The 20,357-nt window shown below is 41.6% G+C and overlaps 1 protein-coding gene across 3 annotated transcripts; it reads right to left on the reverse strand.

The window, feature by feature from the left end:
* Positions 1 to 705: 705 nt before the first annotated feature.
* Positions 706 to 18,988, reverse strand: PAK1IP1 (PAK1 interacting protein 1). 3 transcript variants are annotated; one of them, XM_055264142.2, is made up of 10 exons: positions 15,222 to 18,988; positions 12,803 to 12,965; positions 7,995 to 8,115; positions 7,845 to 7,919; positions 7,016 to 7,068; positions 5,814 to 5,959; positions 5,622 to 5,719; positions 2,961 to 3,060; positions 1,384 to 1,507; positions 706 to 1,222 (listed from the first exon to the last, which is right to left on the reverse strand). In XM_055264142.2, exons 1-10 carry the CDS (start codon positions 15,303 to 15,305, stop codon positions 1,011 to 1,013), a joined length of 1,176 nt encoding a protein of 391 aa, XP_055120117.1. In that variant the 5' UTR covers positions 15,306 to 18,988; the 3' UTR covers positions 706 to 1,010. The 3 variants fall into 3 exon arrangements, with proteins under 3 accessions (XP_055120117.1, XP_055120118.1, XP_055120116.1); XM_055264143.2 differs by having other exon boundaries at positions 12,803 to 12,968; positions 14,754 to 18,988; XM_055264141.2 differs by having other exon boundaries at positions 12,803 to 12,968; positions 15,222 to 15,374.
* Positions 18,989 to 20,357: the final 1,369 nt, after the last annotated feature.

The following is a 20,357-nucleotide window of genomic DNA, read 5'->3' on the forward strand; positions in this document are numbered from 1 at the left end:
TCAAACCTATGGATCCCCAATAATGTCATTTTCTTTTTTTTTTTTTTTTTAAGACAGGGTCTGGCTCTGTTGTCCAGGCTGGAGTACAGAGGAGCAGTCTCAGCTCACCACAACTTCCACACCCTGGACTCAAGCCATCCTTCCCACCTCCGCCTCTTGAGTAGCTGGGAGCATGTCACCACATCCAGCTAATTTTTTGGGAGAGACAGAGTCTCCCTATGTTGCCCATGCTGGTCTCAAACTCCCTGGCTCAAACTACCAACTACTTGGGAGGCTGAGGCAGGAGAATCACCTGAACCCGGGAGACGGAGGTTGCAGTGAGCTGAGATCGCGCCACTGCACTCCAGCCTGGGCAACAGAGCAAGACTCCGTCTCAAAAAAAAAAAAAGAAAAAAAGAAAAGATCATTTTCCCGTCCTTAAATTATGTTGTACATCTACTACTTGGAAGCAAAGTAGTTTAAAGAAGTCTGGCAATCTCTCTATAATCTTAGGTATGTGGTCCTACACTTAAGCATATGTTTGTTTCATACATATGTATAATTATGCATGTATAATCTTTTAAGGTTGTCCTATTGGTATGAAAATGTAAAATTACTACTTACCATTTGAAGAAGCCAAAGGCAGTTCTTAAATTCTTCCCCATTTAAGAGAAAATTTTGAATAATGACTCCTTCACCCAAATCTGACAAAAAATTTGTTCAACATTTTATATTATTTTACAGTATATTTTGAGAAAGATCTTTATTTGCTTTGTACAAAGTAAAAATTACATGACACATTAACATATATTAACATGATACATAATTCATAAAACACTGTCTGCCAAAAGTAATTTTACCGCTGTTTTTTTTTTAAAAAAAAACATCTAAAAGTGGTTTTTTAATATATATATATATTTTCTCCAAAGGAAGAAATTTCTTGCTTTTACTCAGGGAAAAAAAAAAAAATTAAGGTACATTTGAGTAGAATGATTTCATCTAAAAGAGTTCTTTCAGGAGACATCTGGGATTCACTGCATTGTTTTTATTTTCTTCTTCCTCTTCTTTTCCAACATTTCTACCATTTTCCTCTTCTTGGTTGATACCAGGCCACTTTCTTTTGTTGCTTTCTTACTGTCACCTGTTAAACCGCGTTTCTTTGTGTTAGGTTTTGACCGCTTTTCTTCTTTGTACACTGTGTCACCAGGCTCCTTTTTGCCAATTCTGGACTGTTCTTTACTTACTAAAACACAAAAGAGAGTGCTTTTAAAAAAAGACTGTTTTCCCCTTTGAATGAAATAAACACAGGCTGTCAATAAAGTGAAATTATCTGGATCTCCTCCACTTCTACAATTTAAGAGATAATAGATTATTCAAAATTTCAAAACAATCAAATTCGATTACCAGGAGAAGGCTCTGCAGCTGGAGAAAGGCTTTCTTTCATGTCTGCCACTTTGTCTAGCCACACTCCAAGACATGTCAGCCTGGCGTTAGTGTTTACTTCACAGAGTAAAGATGGGGGAACTTTCTAAACAGAAGAAACAAACATTCATAATGTGCATTTTCAATAATTTCTTTTTCCATAATCAAGTTACCTTAATTTAAAACTTCCTGTATTTTCTTGAGTACAAAATATGATATTCAGAAGCAACATATAATCTTCACTCATGGTTAGTTTGACTATGTTATTCACAGAGCCAATTTTGCATGTTCTCACTCATAGGTGGGAATCGAACAATGAGAACACACGGACACAGGAAGGGGAACATCACACACCGGGGACTGTTATGGGGTGGGGGGCAGGGGGAGGGACAGCATTAGGAGATATACCTAATGTTAAATGACGAGTTAATGGGTGCAGCACACCAACATGGCACATGTATACATATGTAACTAATCTGCACATTGTGCACATGTACCCTAAAACTTAAAGTATAAAAAAGAAAAAAAAAGAAAACATATATCCACACAAAAATTTATATATGAATGTTCACAGAAGCACTATTCATAACATCCCAAAAGGTGGAAACAATCCAAATGTCTATCACCTCATGAATGGATACATAAAAAGTGGTATATCCACACAACGGGGTAGTATTCAGTCATAAAAAGTAGTGAAGTACTAACATATGCTATAACATGATGAACCTTAGAAACATTACACTAAGTGAAAAACGCCCGTCAGAAAAGGCCAAACGTTGTGTGATTCCACATATGAAATGTCCAGAATAGGCAAATCCATAAAAACAAAAAGCAGATTACTAGTTACCAGGGACTGGCAGTGGGGGGAAAGGAGAGGATGGGGGGGTGACTGCTAATGGGTATGGAGTTTCTCTTTGGTGCGATGAAAATATTCTAAAATTAATTACGATTATGATTGTACAACTCCATGAATATGCTAAATTAAATCACTGAATTGTATACTTTAAAAAAAAGAAAAGAAAAAGAAAATTCTAAAGAAAGGAATCAGGTCTTATTTCCAGGGCTGAACAAAGAACCTTGGAAAAAGAGACATTCAACAAACCATATTCACAGAATGTGCTTATGAGATAACAAAGAATAAACCAAGAGAGACTGTAAGGAGACTACAGGAGGGCATTTAATTTTCCAAACTCTCTGGTTCAAATGGTTTGTTAATTTCGTAGTTGATCAGGAGCTTCCAAATTATTTTTAGCAATGGCAGTATTTTTACCTAAGAGCTTCCAGAGAACTCCAGTATTCAAGAGAGAGGAAAGTAGAGCTTCTCTGACTAAAAAGAGCAGCGCGAGTTCTGGGATCCCACCAGCTCACACTCAGAAATGACAACCATCAAGGCAGCTCCGTGGGAACCCTAATTTTAAAACCATTAATATCAATCATGCCTGGAAGAGATTTAAAAAGTTTATTTAAAGACCTATGTCTTATGACCCTTAAAAAAATTCCACCTCACTTAGGAGCAAGACTTGTATTAAAGTACATTTAGATTGCTTTAAGGCACTGACCTTATCCTGCTTAAGCTTCCACATTTTGATGAAACCATCACTCGATGCTGTAACAATAACATGATGCTCTGGAATTTCAAAACTGAACATGTCCTTTACCCTAGGACAGAAATATTAACACCATAAAAGATCTTTTCCTACAAATAGTCTAATATTGTGATAAAATTACACACACAGACTAGTGCTTTCTCAATGTTTCAAGTACTTCCAAACTGCTCAATGAATGGTGCCTTAAAATTTAACTATGCTTCGATTCCCATTAATGAGATATATTCAGGCCCAAAATACAAGAAAAAATCAACTGCCAATCATATCTGAAGCAAAAGTTGAAAAGATAACAGATAACTATAAATAATCAGGTTATTACAAAGGAACTAAAGATGAGTAAAACAAAGCCCATCACCTCAAGAAACTCCAAGTTCAGTAAGGAGAGAAAAGACAACAGAAACGATGAATCCAGGCCTCTTCCATACATCCATTTCCCTCATCTCCAGTCCTACCACTGTTAGTCTAAGCCACTCTCATTTTTCCTCTGGATCACAGAAGTAGCCTAATTGGCCTTTCTGCTTCTATTTTGCCCCTTAACAATTTTCTTTTCTTTTCTTTTTTTTTTTTTTTTTTTTGAGACAGAGTCTTGCTCTATCGCCCAGGCTGGAGTGCAGTGGCGAGATCTTGGCTAACCACAACCTCCGCCTCCTGGGTTCAAACGATTCTCCTGCCTCAGCCTCCAGAGTAGCTGGGATTACCGGCGTGTGCTACCACGCCCGGCTAATTTTTGTACTTTTAGTAGAGACAGGGTTTCACCATGTTGGTCAGGCTGGTCTCAAACTCCTGACCTTGTGATCTGCCTGCCTCAGCCTCCCAAAGTGCCAGGAATACAGGAGTGAGCCAGTGCGCCCGGCCAACAATTTTTAAAAATGTAAATCAAATCATGTAACTTCCAGGCTTACAACCCTACAAAACTGGTATCTACTTTAAAATAATATGGGAGAGGAGGAAGTGGCTGGGCATACAGATGAAGCAAGACTGGCCACACAGTGACAGTTGCTAAAGCTGGTGGTGGGTCTTAAAGGGTTAGTGCCTTAAACCAGTCTAAATGCTTTTAAATTTTTCCATAGTAAGAAAAATTATGATGATTATAGGCACCGTTTGGCTTCCACCATCCTCTCCTTGCTCATTCTCACCTAGTCACACAGGTCTTCTGTCTGCTGCTAAAATACACCAAGCTCTGTTCTCCCTCAGGGTCTTTGCACCTGTCTCTCTCTTCTTTTTAAAACTAGCTCCTTTTTCATTCTTAAGGTCTCACATCTTCTTCCCTCATCATCCTATCTAAACCAATTGTCCCTGTTAATGTTTAATCACTCTACTTTTCTGTTTCCATCCTGTCATAATGATCTGCTTGTTTATAATCTGTTGCCTCCTTACAATATAAGAGCCATGAGAGCACAAGCTCCTGTCTTTTGTGTTCATCATTAAATACTTTGTGTAGTATTTCATAATGATGCTCAATGAATACTTGTTAAATGAACGAATGGCCAAATATCTTAAGTGTTATTAGTACATCTGGAATGGGCAACCTTGAAGAATATGTTTACTTCCCAATATAGGAGAAGAGTAAGGCCTTTATACTACTGACTGCAGTACTCTAAGTATGGATTTCTTAAAACTTAACCACTGTTTAAGAAATAAGAACTAAGACTCATTTGAGACATAGAACATGCAAATGGATCACATCAAAATCTAACTCTGTAGATTAGATCACCTTTTTCAAAATTACTGGAAAAAGCAGGGATATATGAGTCAGATAAAACCAGGTTCAGCTCTCAGCTCCATTACTGGGGTAATATTGGCCAAGCCACTTAACTACTTACTTTGAGACTATCTACCCCCTAGAAATAGAGAAAGCATTAAAAGGTAATAAAAACTGGCACAAAACAGGAACTCAATAACGTCAATTCACTTCTCCTGCAGGAAAAAAAAAACATATGGAAAGGGGGAAGAAGTAGGCAAGGGGACTTACGTAAAAGGACAAAAGTAGATGGGAACAAAGCTCAAGATTGTTTAGTCTTTTGTTTGTTCAAATATGCTTGATTTCAGGCTCCAAGTCTAACAGACACCTAAAAAATATCTTGTGCAAATGACAGTCCAGAAAACAATTTCACCACTTTTGCATTATTATTATTATTTTTTTAGACGGAGTCTCACTCTGTTGCCAGGCTGGAGTGCAGTGGTGCGATCTTGGATCACTGCAACCTCCGCCTCCAGGGTTCAAGTGATTCTCCTGCCTCACCCTCTCGAGTAACTGGGACTACAAGCATGCACCACCACACCAATTTTTTTATTTTTAGTAGAGACGGGGTTTCACCATGTTGGCCAGGATGGTCTTGATCTCTTGACCTCCTGATCCGCCCGCCTCAGCCTCCCAAAGTGTTGGGATTACAGGCGTGAGCTATTGGCCCAGCCCACTTTTGCATTATTAAAGGCCAGGAAGATAACACTCTCCACCACCTTATTAGATTCCAGATACCATATACTGTACATGTAGATATGTCTGATTATTTCTGCAGTTGTTAATAAAAACATATAACCTGGTTTATGAAACTACTGCATATATACCATTTATTAAGACTAGACATATACACCAGAGATTGGTAAAAATACCTGTTTTCATGAGCTTTAAATTCACAGAGGCACACTAGCGAATCACAGTCAAAAAACCTTATAACTTCTTCATCTCCAGCCACTGCAAGGGCAGACTCCTAGGAGAGAGGAAAAAGAGTAATGACATCCAGAATGTCATCAACAGTTCCAACCATCACCACAAACTTTGGTCACTGATTTCTGATTACTTACTGAAAGAAATTTAACAGAGGAAATTCTCTTTTCATTTGTGATGGTGCCACTAATGGATGCAGTGTCAAGCTGATAGATGTCTATTTTATTCTGTATGATAACTACATACTGCTCTCCTCTTGGGGACCATTCTACTATGTGAGCATCTATAAGTGGAAAAAAACGAACTTTATTTATTTTGTAAATAAAACATGAAGTGATCATAGTAATAATAAAAATAGCAAATATTTATACTGTGCATTTTCAAATTCATTATCCTATTTCGTCTTCATAACACATTTTACAAGTCAAGTTTTTAGAAAATAATCTAGGTTCAAAAAGTCACAGGTGGGCCAGGTGCAGTGGCTCACACCTGTAATGCCAGCACTTTGGGAGGCCAAGGTGGGTGGATCACTGAAGGCCAGGAGTTTGAGACCAGCCTGGCCAACATGGCGAAACCCCATCTTTAACAAAAAATACAAAAAATTAGCCAAGCATGGTGGCACGCGCCTGTAATCCCAGCTGCTTGGGAGGGTGAGGCAGGAGAATAATGAACTCAGAAGGCAGAGGTTGTAGTGAGCTGAGACAGCGCCACTGCAGTCCAGCCTGGGTGACAGAGCGAGACTCCATCTCAAAAACTAAAATAAAATAAAATAAAAAATAAATAAATAAAATAAAGTAAAAAATAAAATAAAAATCAAAGGCAGGTGGCAGAGCCACAAAAAGAATCTAGATCTAAAATGGGAAAAGAAAGTAACCCAAGGCATTTGCTCAGAGGTAACCATCACCATGCAGGGAAATAAATGTGTAACATACACACATGTAAAAATGTGTATCTATATTCATATTCCATTAAGTCACATAAAATATACAGGTTGAGTATCCCTTATCCAAAATGCTTGAGACCAGAACTGTTTTGGATTTTGGAATATCTGCTTAAATACAATGAAGTATCTCGAGGATAAAACCCATGAAACTCATGTTTCAAGTCTAAACATGAAATTCATCTATGTTTCATACACACCTGGCCTGAAGGTAATTTTACACAATATTTTAAATAATTTTGTGCATAAACAAAGTTCTGACTGTGACCCATCATGAGGTAAGGTGTCGAATTTTCTACTTGAGGCACCACATCAGTGCTCAAAAAGTTTCAGATTTTGGAGCATTTCAGATTTCCAGATGAGGAATGCTCAACCTGCATTTCAAACAAAAATACTCACTTTGTTTTATATTTTTTATGAATGCTGATCTTCCTTCTACAAGATTCCACGTTCTGCAAAACAGGAAGCTCACTTATGGTGTGATCACCAACTAACTTTTACTAAGCATAAAAGAACAAGCATAATGAAGACTTACTCAAGTGACAATTTTACTATATATTGGCCATTTAAAAAACCTGCTATCTTCCTTACAGCAACATTTTGAAATATTATGAGGCAGGATTAAGACTTGCTCCATTCCCATATCCCTTTAACATGTCGTATCCTTTGTATTTTCAAAAGATTTCCCTTTCTAAAATCTTCAGTTCACAGCTATGATGACTGCAGCATAATTGCATGTTCGAAAACAGAGCTTGTTGGCTGAGCGTGGTGGCTCACGCCTGTAATCCCAACACTTTGGGAGGCCGAGGCGGGCGGATCATGAGGTCAGGAGATCGAGACCATCCTGGCTAACATGGTGAAACACCATCTCTACTAAAAATACAAAAAATTAGCCGGGCATAGTGGCGGGCGCCTGTAGTCCCAGCTACTCGGGAGGCTGAGGCAGGAGAATGGCGTGAACCCAGGAGGTGGAGCTTGCAGTGAGCCAAGATCATGCCACTGCACTCCAGCCTGGGCGACAAGAGCAGGGCGACAGAGTGAAACTCCATCTCAAAAAAAAGAAAAAAAAAGAAAATATAGCTTGTCATTTTTATCCTACCACTATGAACCACTATGAAAAGGTTCACTAGCTTTTGACCTTTCCCTTGTATCACAGTATTTTTAAATGGCAGAGAGCTGTAGTAAAAGATACACCTTAGAAAAATGCTCTTCAGCATTAATGACTTACCTCAATGTCTTATCTGTACCAACCGACAGGGCCAACTTGCCAGATGGGTGAATAGAAAGGAAGGTCACCTGTCCTCTATAATGAAACCAACAGTTAGTCCCCAACTTGACTGGCACATCGAGAATGTTAAAGGGAAAGAGCCCGACTCACTTGTGAGCTTTAATTGACTTCAGGCATTCCCATTTCTTTGCATCCCAGATACAGATGAGTCCATCTTCCGCTCCACTGATTAAATGCCTGTTGCCATAGAATTTCAGGCAAGTTATTGTACCTATGGAAAAACCAAAATAGGCAAAAATAATATTCATTTTAAATGCAAACTCCATTTCTGATTTGAAGGCAATGCTATGCTAAGTAAAACACTCAATACCTTTTTCCTTTTTTTCTTTTTTTTGAGGCAAGGTTTCACTCTTGTTACCCAGGCTGAAGTGCTATGGCACAATCTTATCCCACTGCAACCTCTGCCTCCTGGGTTCAAGCAATCTTCCTACCTCAGCCTCCTGAGTAACTGGGACTACAGGTGCACATCAATATACACAGCTAATTTTTGTATTTTTTGTAGATACAGGGTTTCACCATACCATGTTGCCCAGGCTGGTCTTGAACTCCTGGGCCCAAGCGATCTGCCCACCTCAGCCTCCCAAAGTGCTGGCATTACAGGTGTGAGCCACTGTGCCTGGCCTCAATGTCTTAATATTACTAAACTATACCTTAAATTTTTTCATGTAAGTACAGTTGTTCAAATCTATGCAAATATTTTCAGCAGAGTATCTCCAGTTTAGATATAGATTTGAACAAATCAGTTCACGTCCTTGCTTTACCTCTGCAAATTATAAATTTAGGAGGTAGCTGGCTAGGACAGTTTGAGCAAAAGTAAACAAAACTAATCAGCTAACAAGCTAATCCGGGGAACAAACCAGGTGCACTGACACATGACTTCCACTTTCTAAACAGTGAATTAGCTACCCAATCAGCCACAATCCAATCATTATCACTCAGACCTGTTTTGATCCATTTCCATACACTTCTCATTCATTTGTTCATATTTTCCTCTCCCTATTATCCTATTTCTCACTTCAGAAAGTTTGCTTTCCCACATCTGCTTCCCTAGAAAAAAGCTTATCTATTAGCAACTCTTAGAAAAATAGGATTTATGCATCCATAAAAAGGAATGAGATCATGTCCTTTGCAGGGATGTGGATGGAGTTGGAAGCCATTATCCCCAGCAAACTAATGCAGGAAGAGAAAATTAAACACTGCCCAGGCAAGGTGGCTCATGCCTGTAATCCCAGCACTTTGGGAGACCGAAGCAGGCAGATCACTTGAGGTCAGGAGTTCAAGACCAGCCTGGCCAACATGGCGAAACCCCATCTCTACTGAAAATACAAAAATTAGCTGGATGTGGTGGTGTGTGCCTGTAGTCCCAGCTACTCAGGAGTCTGGGGCACAAGAATCGCTTGAACCCGGGAGATGGAGGTTGCAGTGAGCCGAGATCTGCCACTGCACTCCAGCCTGGGTGACAGAGCAAGACTCCATCTCAAAAAAGAAGGAAAGAAAGAAATAGAAAAGAAAAGAAAGAAAACCAAACACCACATGTTCTCACACAGGGGAAGAACACCACACACTGGGGCCTGTGGGAGGGGAAGGGTTGGGGGAAGGAGAGCATTAGAAGGAACAGCTAATGGACGCTGGGCTTAACACCTAGGTGATGGGATGATCTGTACAGCAAACCACCATGGGACATTTACCTATGTAACAAACCTGCACATCCTGCATGTGTACCCCTGAACTTAAAAGTTGAAGGAAAAAAAAGAAAAAAAGGATTTATACAAGAAATAAAGGAAACCAAGAAACCAAGAGCCCTACTTCATTCACCCCCCCAATCTAAACTCCTTCTGTGTAATTCCTTTTCTTATTGTTGAACACTTGTACTAATGGGTTTGGGCAGATCAAATCTAACTTATTTCTTCCAAACCTGAGAGAGAAGGCTTCTTTGTAATGAACTAGGACTAGGAGATAGAGAAAAAAAGAATGTATATTTGAATCACTCAAAGCTCAGCTTCTGATGAAGTGCAAAACAGCTGTTAAAGCAGCAATGGACAGTCTGCCATGGTGTGAAAGTGTCCCCCAAAATTCATTTGCTGAAACTTAGTTGCCAATGTGATAGTTTAAGAGGTGAGACCTTTAAGAGGTAATGGTGACTAAGTCATGAGGGCAAGCCCTCATGAACAGGATTAGAGGACTGGCGATATTATAAAAGTTTTCTTTTGGCAGGGCGCGGTGGCTCACACCTGTAATCCCAGCACTTTGGGAGGCTGAGGCGGGTGGATCACTTGAGGTCAAGAGTTCAAAACCAGCCTGGCCAACATGGTTAGACCCCTGTCTCTACTAAAAATACAAAAATTAGCTGGGCGTGGTGGCAGGCACCTACAATCCAAGCTACCTGGGAGGCTGAGGCAGGAGAATCGCTTAAACCCAGGAGGCAGAAGTTGCAGTGAGCCGAGATCGCGCCACTGCACTCCAGCCCGGGTGACAGAGCGAGAAGCCCCTCCGCCCCCGCCAAAAAAAAAGTTGTTATTTTGTTTGTTTGTTTGCTTTTTTTAAACTGGCTCCAACTCTCAAGAATTGTGTAGGGAGCTACTTTGCCCTTCTACCATATGAGGACACAGCAACAGAGAGCCAGTCCTTACGAGACAAGAAAATCTGCTGGTGCCTTTATCTTAGACTTCTCAGCCTCTACAACTGTGAGAAATAAATCTCTATTATTGATAAATTATTCAGTCTAAGGCATTTTGTTGTAGCAGTCTGAATAAACTAAGAGAACATCTAATAGAAGGAAGCCACTTACGGCTGCAAATTTCCTGCTGGAAACCAATGCCTGGTGTGGATCCTCTGAAATACATGTAAGATTGGGTAGGAAAAAGGGCACAATTTTATCTGCCTTTCTTTGCAGAAAACCAACTTTCTTGGCTGAGTTACTCCTCATTCTCTGTCCCCTGGGAAAATGCAACAAAAACGGCATAAAATGTTTGGTACTGAAGAAAAAAAATTACCTGTTCAGTCTTTCTCTCCCTTGATTCTGCCACTATCCTGGGTACCTTGACCACCAGTGTGGACAACCAAACCACAAGCCAGGAACTGTAGTACTACTTCTTGACTTCAACTCCAGTGACCTTTGCCTCCCCTGCATTTCAGTCCCCTACACCCACAGCCTGGGCATCGTTACCATGTAGAGCTGTTCCATGTTAGAACTCTTGACCTCTAGGAACCTATTTGCTGACCACAAGTTCACATCTTCCCACCCCTTTCATGCCTCCCTGCACTCACACTCCACCTGCTTTTGTATTTCAGAGATCTCCAGGCCCTTGACAACATATTTTCTTTTCTTTTCCTCTTTTTTTTTTTTTGAGACAAAGTCTCGCTCTGTCACCTAGGCTGGAGTGCAGTGGCGCAATCTCAGCTCACTGCAAACTCTGCTTCCCCGGGTTCAAGCTATTCTCCTGCCTCAGCCTCCTGAGTAGCTGGGACTACAGGTGCGTGCCACCACGTCCAGCTAAGGTTATGTATTTTTAGTAGAGAGGGGGTTTCTCTGTGTTAGCCAGGATGGTCTCAATCTCCTGACCTCATGCTCAGCCCACCTTGGCCTCCCAAAGTGCTGGGATTACAGGCACGAGCCACTGCGCCCAGCCTTTGACAACACATTTTCTCTACGCTGACAACCTAATCCACTCCTTCACCAAAATTCTTAATTCCCTTGTAACTCAATCCTTCTACCACATACACCAAGTAACCTTCCTCTCTCTAGGGAAATGTCTGTGGCTTATTACTGAAGAAACTCAGAAAATCTTGCAAACTGATGTTAGTCAATCCGTAGCTGCCAATTCCAATGGGGCAGGCCTTCATCAGTCCTTCTGTTGGGGTTCTCAGTCAGCACCCCTCCAATACAAACTGGCGGTACTTTCCTCAAGCCCACATCATTCATTTGCTAGCTTGCTCCCTCCCTCCCTCCCAATTCAGTCTCTACCTGGCTCTCTCAAGGACTCCAGGATCTGGTCCCATCTACTTCTCTAGCCCCTCAAACTCCCAATTTAACCTTCTCATAATCCGGAACTGCTTACAGTTCCCCATGAGCACCAGCGGTCAAAAGCATGGGCTCTAGACCTAGGTTCAAGTTCTAGTTCCACTGTTTGAGACCTTGGGCAAGTCAAGTAACATCTTTGAAACTAGGTGTTCTCTTCTACTTTCTTGGCACACAGAGGGGTACATAATATGCCCTCAATAAAGTTAGATATTGCTGTGATGCTACTACCTGTGCTCCTCATACTGCCAGCTCTGCCTGGAATGTCCTTTCTCCTTCCTTGCAAACTTTACCTGCCCAACAACTGACATTTCTCTTTTAACACAATTCAGATGTCATTTTAAGGAAGGTCTCAGTGAAAACCTCACTCTGACTCCCTTACTTTCTGACTGGGTTAAATGCCTCCTTTCTGTCTCCCAATACAGACTGTAAGCCAACCCAGGGCAAGAAACCTTTTTTTTTTTTTTTTTTGAGGCGGAGTCTCACTCTGTTGCCCAGGCTGGCATGCAGTGGCGCGATCTCAGCTTACTGCAATCTCTGCCTCCCGGGTTCAAACGATCCCCCTGCCTCAGCCTCCCGAGTAGCTGGGACTACAGGTGCGTGCCACCACACCCGGCTAATTTTTTTTGTATTTTAGTAGAGACAGGTCTGGTCTCCAGCTACTGACCTCAGGTGATCCACCCGCCTCAGCCTCCCAAAGTGCTGGGATTACAGGTGTGAGCCACCGCGCCAGGCTAAGAAACCATTTTTAAAAAAAATTCCTCTATCTTCTAGCACAGAATCTGCTATAAAATAATTGTTTAACAAGAAATTGTTAAACTGAAGTCAAATTGTAAAGAACACCTCCATGTTCTCATCTTAAGGGATGCAATTTTCTTACCACTGTGATGCACTAGAGCCCCATGCTCTATCTTCTTTTTCATGTCATAAATGTGAATTGTTTCATCTTTGCTCCCAGTGACCACAAAACGACTATTTACAGCTACTGCTGACAAGGAGGCAGTGTGAGCATGGTGAGTGAAGTCAGCCACAAGAGTCCATTGCTGCTGAAGATGAAAACGTACAATTAATGCCACAGTCACACCACAGTTCTACCAATTCTATCCACTGGTAGTTTTCATGAATCATGGAACCATTTATCTGTTTCTGAAAAGATAAATCATTCCACGATTCATGAAAACTATCAGTGGATCCTATAAATGGAAAAATGATATGTTAAACTACAAAATGACATGTAGTTTAACACAAAGGACTTGAGACTCGATAAGGAAGGTAAAGCAAGGAGGTGGGCAGGCAACACTGGGTATCATCACTCTAGAACACGGTAATGAGACTGACGAGGGAAGACTTTTAGATCCTACACAAATCTTTAACTCTTTAATGTATTTACTTTATATGTGAGACTTAATTTATGTTTTCAGATGTTCACATTTTTATTTGAATTTATTCTTTCAAATGATGAGTGCCTACTATGTATCTGGCACTATTCCAAGCAGTTGATCTATAGCAGTGAACTGCAATTCTCTCATCTAAGCCTCCTGAGTAGCTGGGATTACAAGCACTTGCCATCATGCCCAGCTAATTTTGGTAGAGACAGGGTTTCACCACGTTGGCCAGGCTGGTCTTGAACTCCTGACCTCAGGTGATCCACCTGCCTCACCCTCCCAAAGTGCTGGGATTGCAGGAATGAGCCACCGCGCACAGTGGACAAGCCTTATAAAGAAAAACCAACAGAGTAAAGGTATCTTTCCATGAGTACCAGCATAAGCCCTAGAGAATCACCAATAATGAAATCTCAGGAACTCTGTGCTTATTGCCATGTGACAATAGCATTAGGAAGTCTGACTGGATGAGTGCGAAGTATGACAGCAAAATACACACACACACACAAACACACACACACATTCACTCCTTAAACTGAAGGAACTGCATCAAAAAGTATTTGCAAAACAAACCGAAAAAGAAAAAAAACCCATCAAACTTCTTTGAACATGTGTTACTGCAAATCAGGTCCTTAATAATTACAGCAACAGATACTCCTTCCATCATTTAAGACCAAGGGGGCCTCCTTTGAATCAAGCATTTTTGCGGGGCTGCTATGGCCTTAAATCAAATAATAACCTTTTAAAATTCACATAATGTAGGTTATCTAGGCTATTGCTTAGATTTAGTAGAAGCATAGGGTAATGGTTAAGAGTTTCAAATATCAGAGACCCTCGGGGGCTCCTGACATTTTGGGGTCAGCTCTGCCAATTATTATCTGTGTGGCCTTCAGCAGTCACTTAACCTATCTAGGACCAACATTTTGGTTCTTCATCTGCAAAACGAGAATAACTGCATCCTCCTCAGAGGGTTGCTATGAGGCCTACTGTGTGTCTGGAACACAGTTAAGTAATTTCACTACAAAAAAAAAACATTAAATAGTATCATCTTTGACTATTCAAAACACATCACTTTTCAGCCAAAGACAAAGAGCAAATAACTGGAGTAGGAAACAAAATAAACAAAAGCAATAGGTCAAGTGATATATTTCGAAATTTTCTGGATAATTAAAGACCGACGCCTTGACTTCATAAAGAAGTACTGTACTCAATTTTCTAGAAAATGCTTAGATTTGCTTCAAGAATAAAAGTGAGCTAGATGTTAGGAGGTCGGATTTCTAGTCGTGAGTATAGTCCTATCTACCTATTTCACTACTGGCAATGTATTTGACCTTTTTATTTATTCACACATCTAATAATATCATATTCTGCTGTAATTTCTCTCCATCTACGTGTCTCCTCAGTCCTCCACCCCTTATGTAGGCAACGTCTCTAAGGTAAGATCCATACCTCCAGCATCTTTGCATCTCCACCGCCCAGCTCGTCATAAGTTCCCAACAAATAACGAATTGGTATCGCTTTATCTATAAGGGATTTATCCTAATCTAGTTCTGGTAATTTGTAAAATTCCAGAACAGAAATTCAGCAAAAGAGCGAGACTTCTTTCATTAAATTCTGAATACTGTCAACTTATGGGATCGATCCTTAAATCCACAATCTACGACTCATTTGTCCGTATGCAGAAATGCCGGTTTCCTTTGTGTCCCGTGGACCTTTTGTCTACTAGAAAAGGCAGATATTGTCTCATTTTGATAAAATGTCCATTCTACGTTTTAAAAGGTTAGCTTTTTCTTAGGTTTGATTCATCAAATCATCCAGTGAACAGCAGGCGCTCCAATGTTTACCTCTGCTGTGTATGAACCAAACCCGACCTTCCCGGCCCCGCCTCCGACTGTCTCTAGCTACGCGGTATCTCACCTCGTAGTCGCCGCAAGCCTCGGGCTCCGGGTGTACAGCGAACCCAAAGAGGACCTGCTCGTAGCAACCAGCGACCAGCTCCATTCAGCAGCGCACGTGCCTCTTCCGTCAGCCCGGCTCAGCCTGGTGGTGACAGAACCGGATGCCAAAAAAAAAAAAAAAAAAAAAGTCTGGGTCCTTTCTGCATCGGCGCTCGAATTATACGTCAGGCTCTAGGGCTACCTTTAAGTCGCCTGTAAACGTGGACATATTTTCAGCGCGAGGAGGTCACATGGATTTTCCAAGAGGAGAATAAGTAAAGATGCCACATGAGGAGGTTCTCACTGCAAGGAGAAAAAAATCGGGGGCAAGCAGGCATATCTCAGGAATGTGGCAGCTACGCCCATCTGAGGGGAGCGGGCGGGACATCCTCTGCGAAGCCCCTCATTTCCGTGACATCAGGAGGAGGCAGGGCCGATTTCCGGAGGGTTGTGTAGGGACTGTATCGCCGGCGGCGCGCATTGTTGTGGGCTGTGTACTACTAGGGTAGAAGTTTTTGTTCAGGAAACAGCGGAACGAGCTTTTCTGTCGTTAACAGGGCAAGGAGGGGTGGGATTAGGGTTCGCGGTGACCTGTTGCAGCGGCGCAGCGCTCGCGCTGCCTCGACGGACCCGGTGTGCTAGATGTGTCCGCGTTCCCGTCTGCCCGGGCCAGAACCCCTGCCTTGCACACTTTCTCTGCCTGCTTGCTCCGCTTATCTAACTCTGGGGTTGTATTGACCAAGGTTGCGGCACCTCCTGGGGAGGGAGCAGTGAGCTGCCTTTTTTTTTTGAGACGGAGTTTCGCTCTTTTTACCCAGGCTGGAGTGCGGTGGCTCGATTTCGGCTCACCGCAACCTCTACCTCCCGGGTTCAAGCAATTCTCCTGCCTCAGCCTCCCGAGTAGCTGGGATTACAGGCATACGCCACCACGCCTGGCTAATTTTGTATTTTTTAGTAGAGACAGGGTTTCTCCATGTTGGCTAGGCTGGTTTTGAACTCCCGACCCCAGGTGATCCGCTTGCCTCGACCTCCCAAAGTTGCTGGGATTACAGGCGTGAGCCACCGCGCCGGGCACGAGCCTTCATTTGAGAGTTGGGAAAACAGAGTGAGCCTGAGCAACATATTTTGATGCCGTCTCTACAAAAATGTTATAAATTAGCCCAGCATGGCGACGCCCGCCTGTGGCCTCAGCAACTTGGAAGGCTGAGGTGGGAGGACTGCTTGAGCCCAGGAGGTCGAGGCTGCAGTGAGCCGAGATCGCTCCACTGCACTCCAGCCTGGGGGACGAGCGAGGCCCTGTTTCAAAGAAAATAAGTTTTATTTAATAAAGTTTAGAGATTCAGGTACGTCTTAGACATTACAGCTTTCCTACAAACTCCCAATAGAGTAAATCTTGGTTGGGATAGTTTTCATAAACACAGTAGTAGGTTATTTGTAAACAAGATGCATAGTCCATCCTTGTCAAATCTTCAGCCTCCATTTCAAGTGCAATACAGTGCTTCAGCGCTTAGACCCTTTTGTTTCCAATAACTTTTCTTCTCTGGTGTTCTGAATTGTTAGTACGTGTTAATTAATAGAGACTGGTTTGGGTCTTGCAGAAATGATTTCATTTGGGATGCTTTGGTTGTCATTGCAGTGCAGGAACGGACTTGTTATTGTTAGATAATTGGTGCCAGGAAGAAAAGTCAGCATGGAGACAAAAGATCTCTCAGCAAGGCAATCTGTACTTTATGCAGAAAGGGTGCTCAATGGCGGATGCAACAATGGTGAGAGCACACCTGAACAAAGGAAAAGCAGACATTTTTATCCCTTACGCATTTGGGTTGTCCTTACTGTTGTGTCCTGCATCCGGTGGCTGGGGCTGGATCCCATAATCTTAAACTGATACCCGATTTGCTAAATAGGCTGTGAGCTATAGGGCTTAACAGAGTTATTAGCACAAAGCAAGGAGGCTTGAAATAAGTTAGTCTTTAAAGGAAACTATTGTTTCTAACATTTATGATTTATTCTTTAACAAGAAGGGAAACTTTGAAGAGGAAACTTTTTACTGTCTACATCATCTGCTAGCTTTGTCAACGCCAAATGTAAGCACTTCTCGGACACTGAAATGCTGTTGACAAACTAATTCTCAGTCTAGTGGAAATCCTTGTATTCATTCACTCTTCCAAAATCATTCTTGGCTGGGCGCGGTGGCTTACGCCTGTAATCCCAGCACTTTGGGAGGCCTAGGCAGGCGGATTGTTTGAGGTCAGGATAGTCTCAAAAAAAAAAAAAAAGGCCGGATGCAGTGGCTCATGCATGCCTGTAATCCCAGCACTTTGACGAGGTCAAGAGATCGAGACCATCCTGGCCAACACGGTGAAACGCCATCTCTACTAAAAATACAAAAATTAGCTGGGTGTGGTGGTGTGCGCCTGTAGTCCCAGCTACTCGGAAGGGTGAGGCAGGAGAATCGCTTGAATTAGGGAGGTGGAGATTGCAGTGAGCTGAGATCCCGCCACTGCACTCCAGCGTGAGCAACTGAGTGAGACTGCCTCAAAAAAAAAAAAGTCATTCTTTCTTTCACTTTGTGCTAGTTATCTTCATTGTGTTACAAAAAGTCAAATTATTTTACGATTTAGATTACTTTTTTTGTCATGTGTAACTTTCCACCAGAGAACCACGAAGATTAGAGTGTGAAGTAAGTGTCCTCTGGACGTGAGACAAGATATTAGTAAGCAGGACATTTTAAGTTTCACATTTTATCTTTAAAAATGTGCCTTTATGCATTTTACTCCATAACATATCTGTTCATTTTAATGCAAAAGTATTACACTCTCATGCACAAATTAAAAACCGCTAAAACTTTCAAAATCATGCTTTGTATATTGTTACTTCTGCAACGTCCCTGGTGCCCTGTCTGCTTACCCCAGGGACATCTCAACTGCTGTTTGAGAAGTATTAATGCTTGTTTAATACATTTTTTAAAATAAATTTTAGCTTATCACCATAAAAAGGTGATTATTTAGAATCTGTTACCAGACTGTCACACTTTTACTTGCTTAAGTAACCTTTGTTCCAACCAGGAATTTTGGAATATAGTTGGTTCTAGAATGGAAACCATGGTGTAAGCACCATGAACATAACTCAAAGTGGTTTTACTTGAAAAAGAAAAAAACCCCCAAAAAAAGAAAACCCCCAAAACTTAGAAATGAGTGGAACCAATTATAGAGCTCAGAGGACTCAGACAACATCTAGTCCAGGTGTTAATAATCTGGGGGTTCCTGGATAAGTTTCAGGGGTTTTGAATCCCATGAAATTATATGCAAATATGTGGATATACGTTTTTGGAGGAAAGCATTAAGATTTTAAGGGAGGAGACCACCCTCATATTGTCTTATGCCCAATTTCTGCCTCCAAAGAAAGAAGAAGTAAAAACTAAAAGGCAGAAATGAAATCCGCAAGCAGACAGCCCGGCGCCACACCCTGCGCCTGGTGAAGATCGACCCCAGACCTAATCGGTTATGTTATCTATAGATTACAGACATTGTATAGAAAAGCACCGTGAAAATCGCTGTCCTGTTCTGTTCCGTTCTAATTACCCGTGCATGCAGCCCCAGTCATGTACCCCCTGCTTGCTCAATCACGACCCTCATGCGGACCTCCTTAGAGTTGTGAGCTTTTAAAAGGGACAGGAATTGCTCACTCGGGGAGCTCGGTTGTTGATGTGAGTCTTGCCGAAGCTCCCGGCTGAATAAAGCCTTTCTTTCTTTAACTTGGTGTCTGAGGGGTTTTGTCTGCGGCTTGCCCTGCTACAATTTAAATAGCGTTTCAAAAAGATTAGTGTAAGGGTACCTCATTAAGGGTAAAATGCAGTAATTTAGTCTTAGGTCCAGTCTTCGGTTATAAATGCTGAGATATGTCTGGAGAAGGGACTTTTTCAAGAACACACAGCTAAATAACAGAGCCAGCAATGCTGCTCTTTATTATGTGTCCTCGGCCGTGAACATTAACAGAGAGGAAGGCAGCAGCATTTCATTTTATGCATGGCTGTGGCAGTAATTTCAGATCTTAGATTGCGGATTTTCATTGTCTGAAGAAAGACAACAGAGAATTTTATGCCTGTTTAACTGGACTTGAACTGAGCATAACTTCCCGTAAATCCTTCTATTCTCTTTCCAAACACAGGATGTAAAAAGTCGTTTAATCTCATTCTTGTGAAATCTGCAGCTGCCAAAAAACAACCAATGTTGAGAGTTCATTAATCAACACTAAAGCACAAGAGGATAGTGTTTTGTAGCTTTGTTTTTAAATCATTGATTGAAAAGGCTTTTGCACTTGAGCTATGCTCTGATTTATTCATTCATTCAACAAATATTTGTTGAGTGCCTAGCTTTGGTTTGTTAAAGTAGAAGCTAGTTTTTCTTCTTGAGTGGTGAGGGTGGTAAAGTGGACATCCTGGGGTAACAGCAGGATATAGTAGAGAAAAATCAGCCCTGTCAGAAATATCACGAGAGTCTCATATTCCTGCTGAATTCTCCTCCTTTCTCAATGCAACAGGTAGCAACTCTGCTAAATTCAAGGACTATGGAGGTTGCATGTGAATGTATTCCTGGGGGTTTTCGTCTCCTTCGTATTTCCCAGCACAAAGGGAAGTGGAGATAATGCTGTACTTGCCCCGAACCTGTCCAGTAGTGTGCCCCAATAGAAATTAGCTTCACCTGCTTCATGGGAGTAATCTAGTTGAAACAGAAGGTTTGCATTTGGGGCTTTCAGTGAGCAAAACAGTGCTTGTGAGCCCTTGTCAGTCATCTCCAAGGCCTAAGTACCCATCTTTACCCTGGGATCTTGCTTACAACCTTCTGTTCCACAGCTGCTGCCATCTTGCTAGGTTGTTTCAACATGATTACATTGACCTCTCTCTTCCTCAGCCTCCTTACCACCTCCTCAATGTTCAACTTCCATGTTCCTTTCCAACTGCAGCCTCAATGCTTACTTGGTCATAGCCATAATTGTGATTTTCTTTGTGTAAAATAAAGTCAGTCCTAAAATGAGAGAAGTAAAAAAAAATTTACAGAAAAAGAATCTTTAACTGACATGTTTTATTGGCTGTCTAAGCTACAGTAGTTAGGAACTG

The sequence above is a fragment of the Symphalangus syndactylus genome, chromosome 23 (genome assembly GCF_028878055.3).
Source record: "Symphalangus syndactylus isolate Jambi chromosome 23, NHGRI_mSymSyn1-v2.1_pri, whole genome shotgun sequence".
Lineage (NCBI taxonomy): Eukaryota > Metazoa > Chordata > Mammalia > Primates > Hylobatidae > Symphalangus > Symphalangus syndactylus.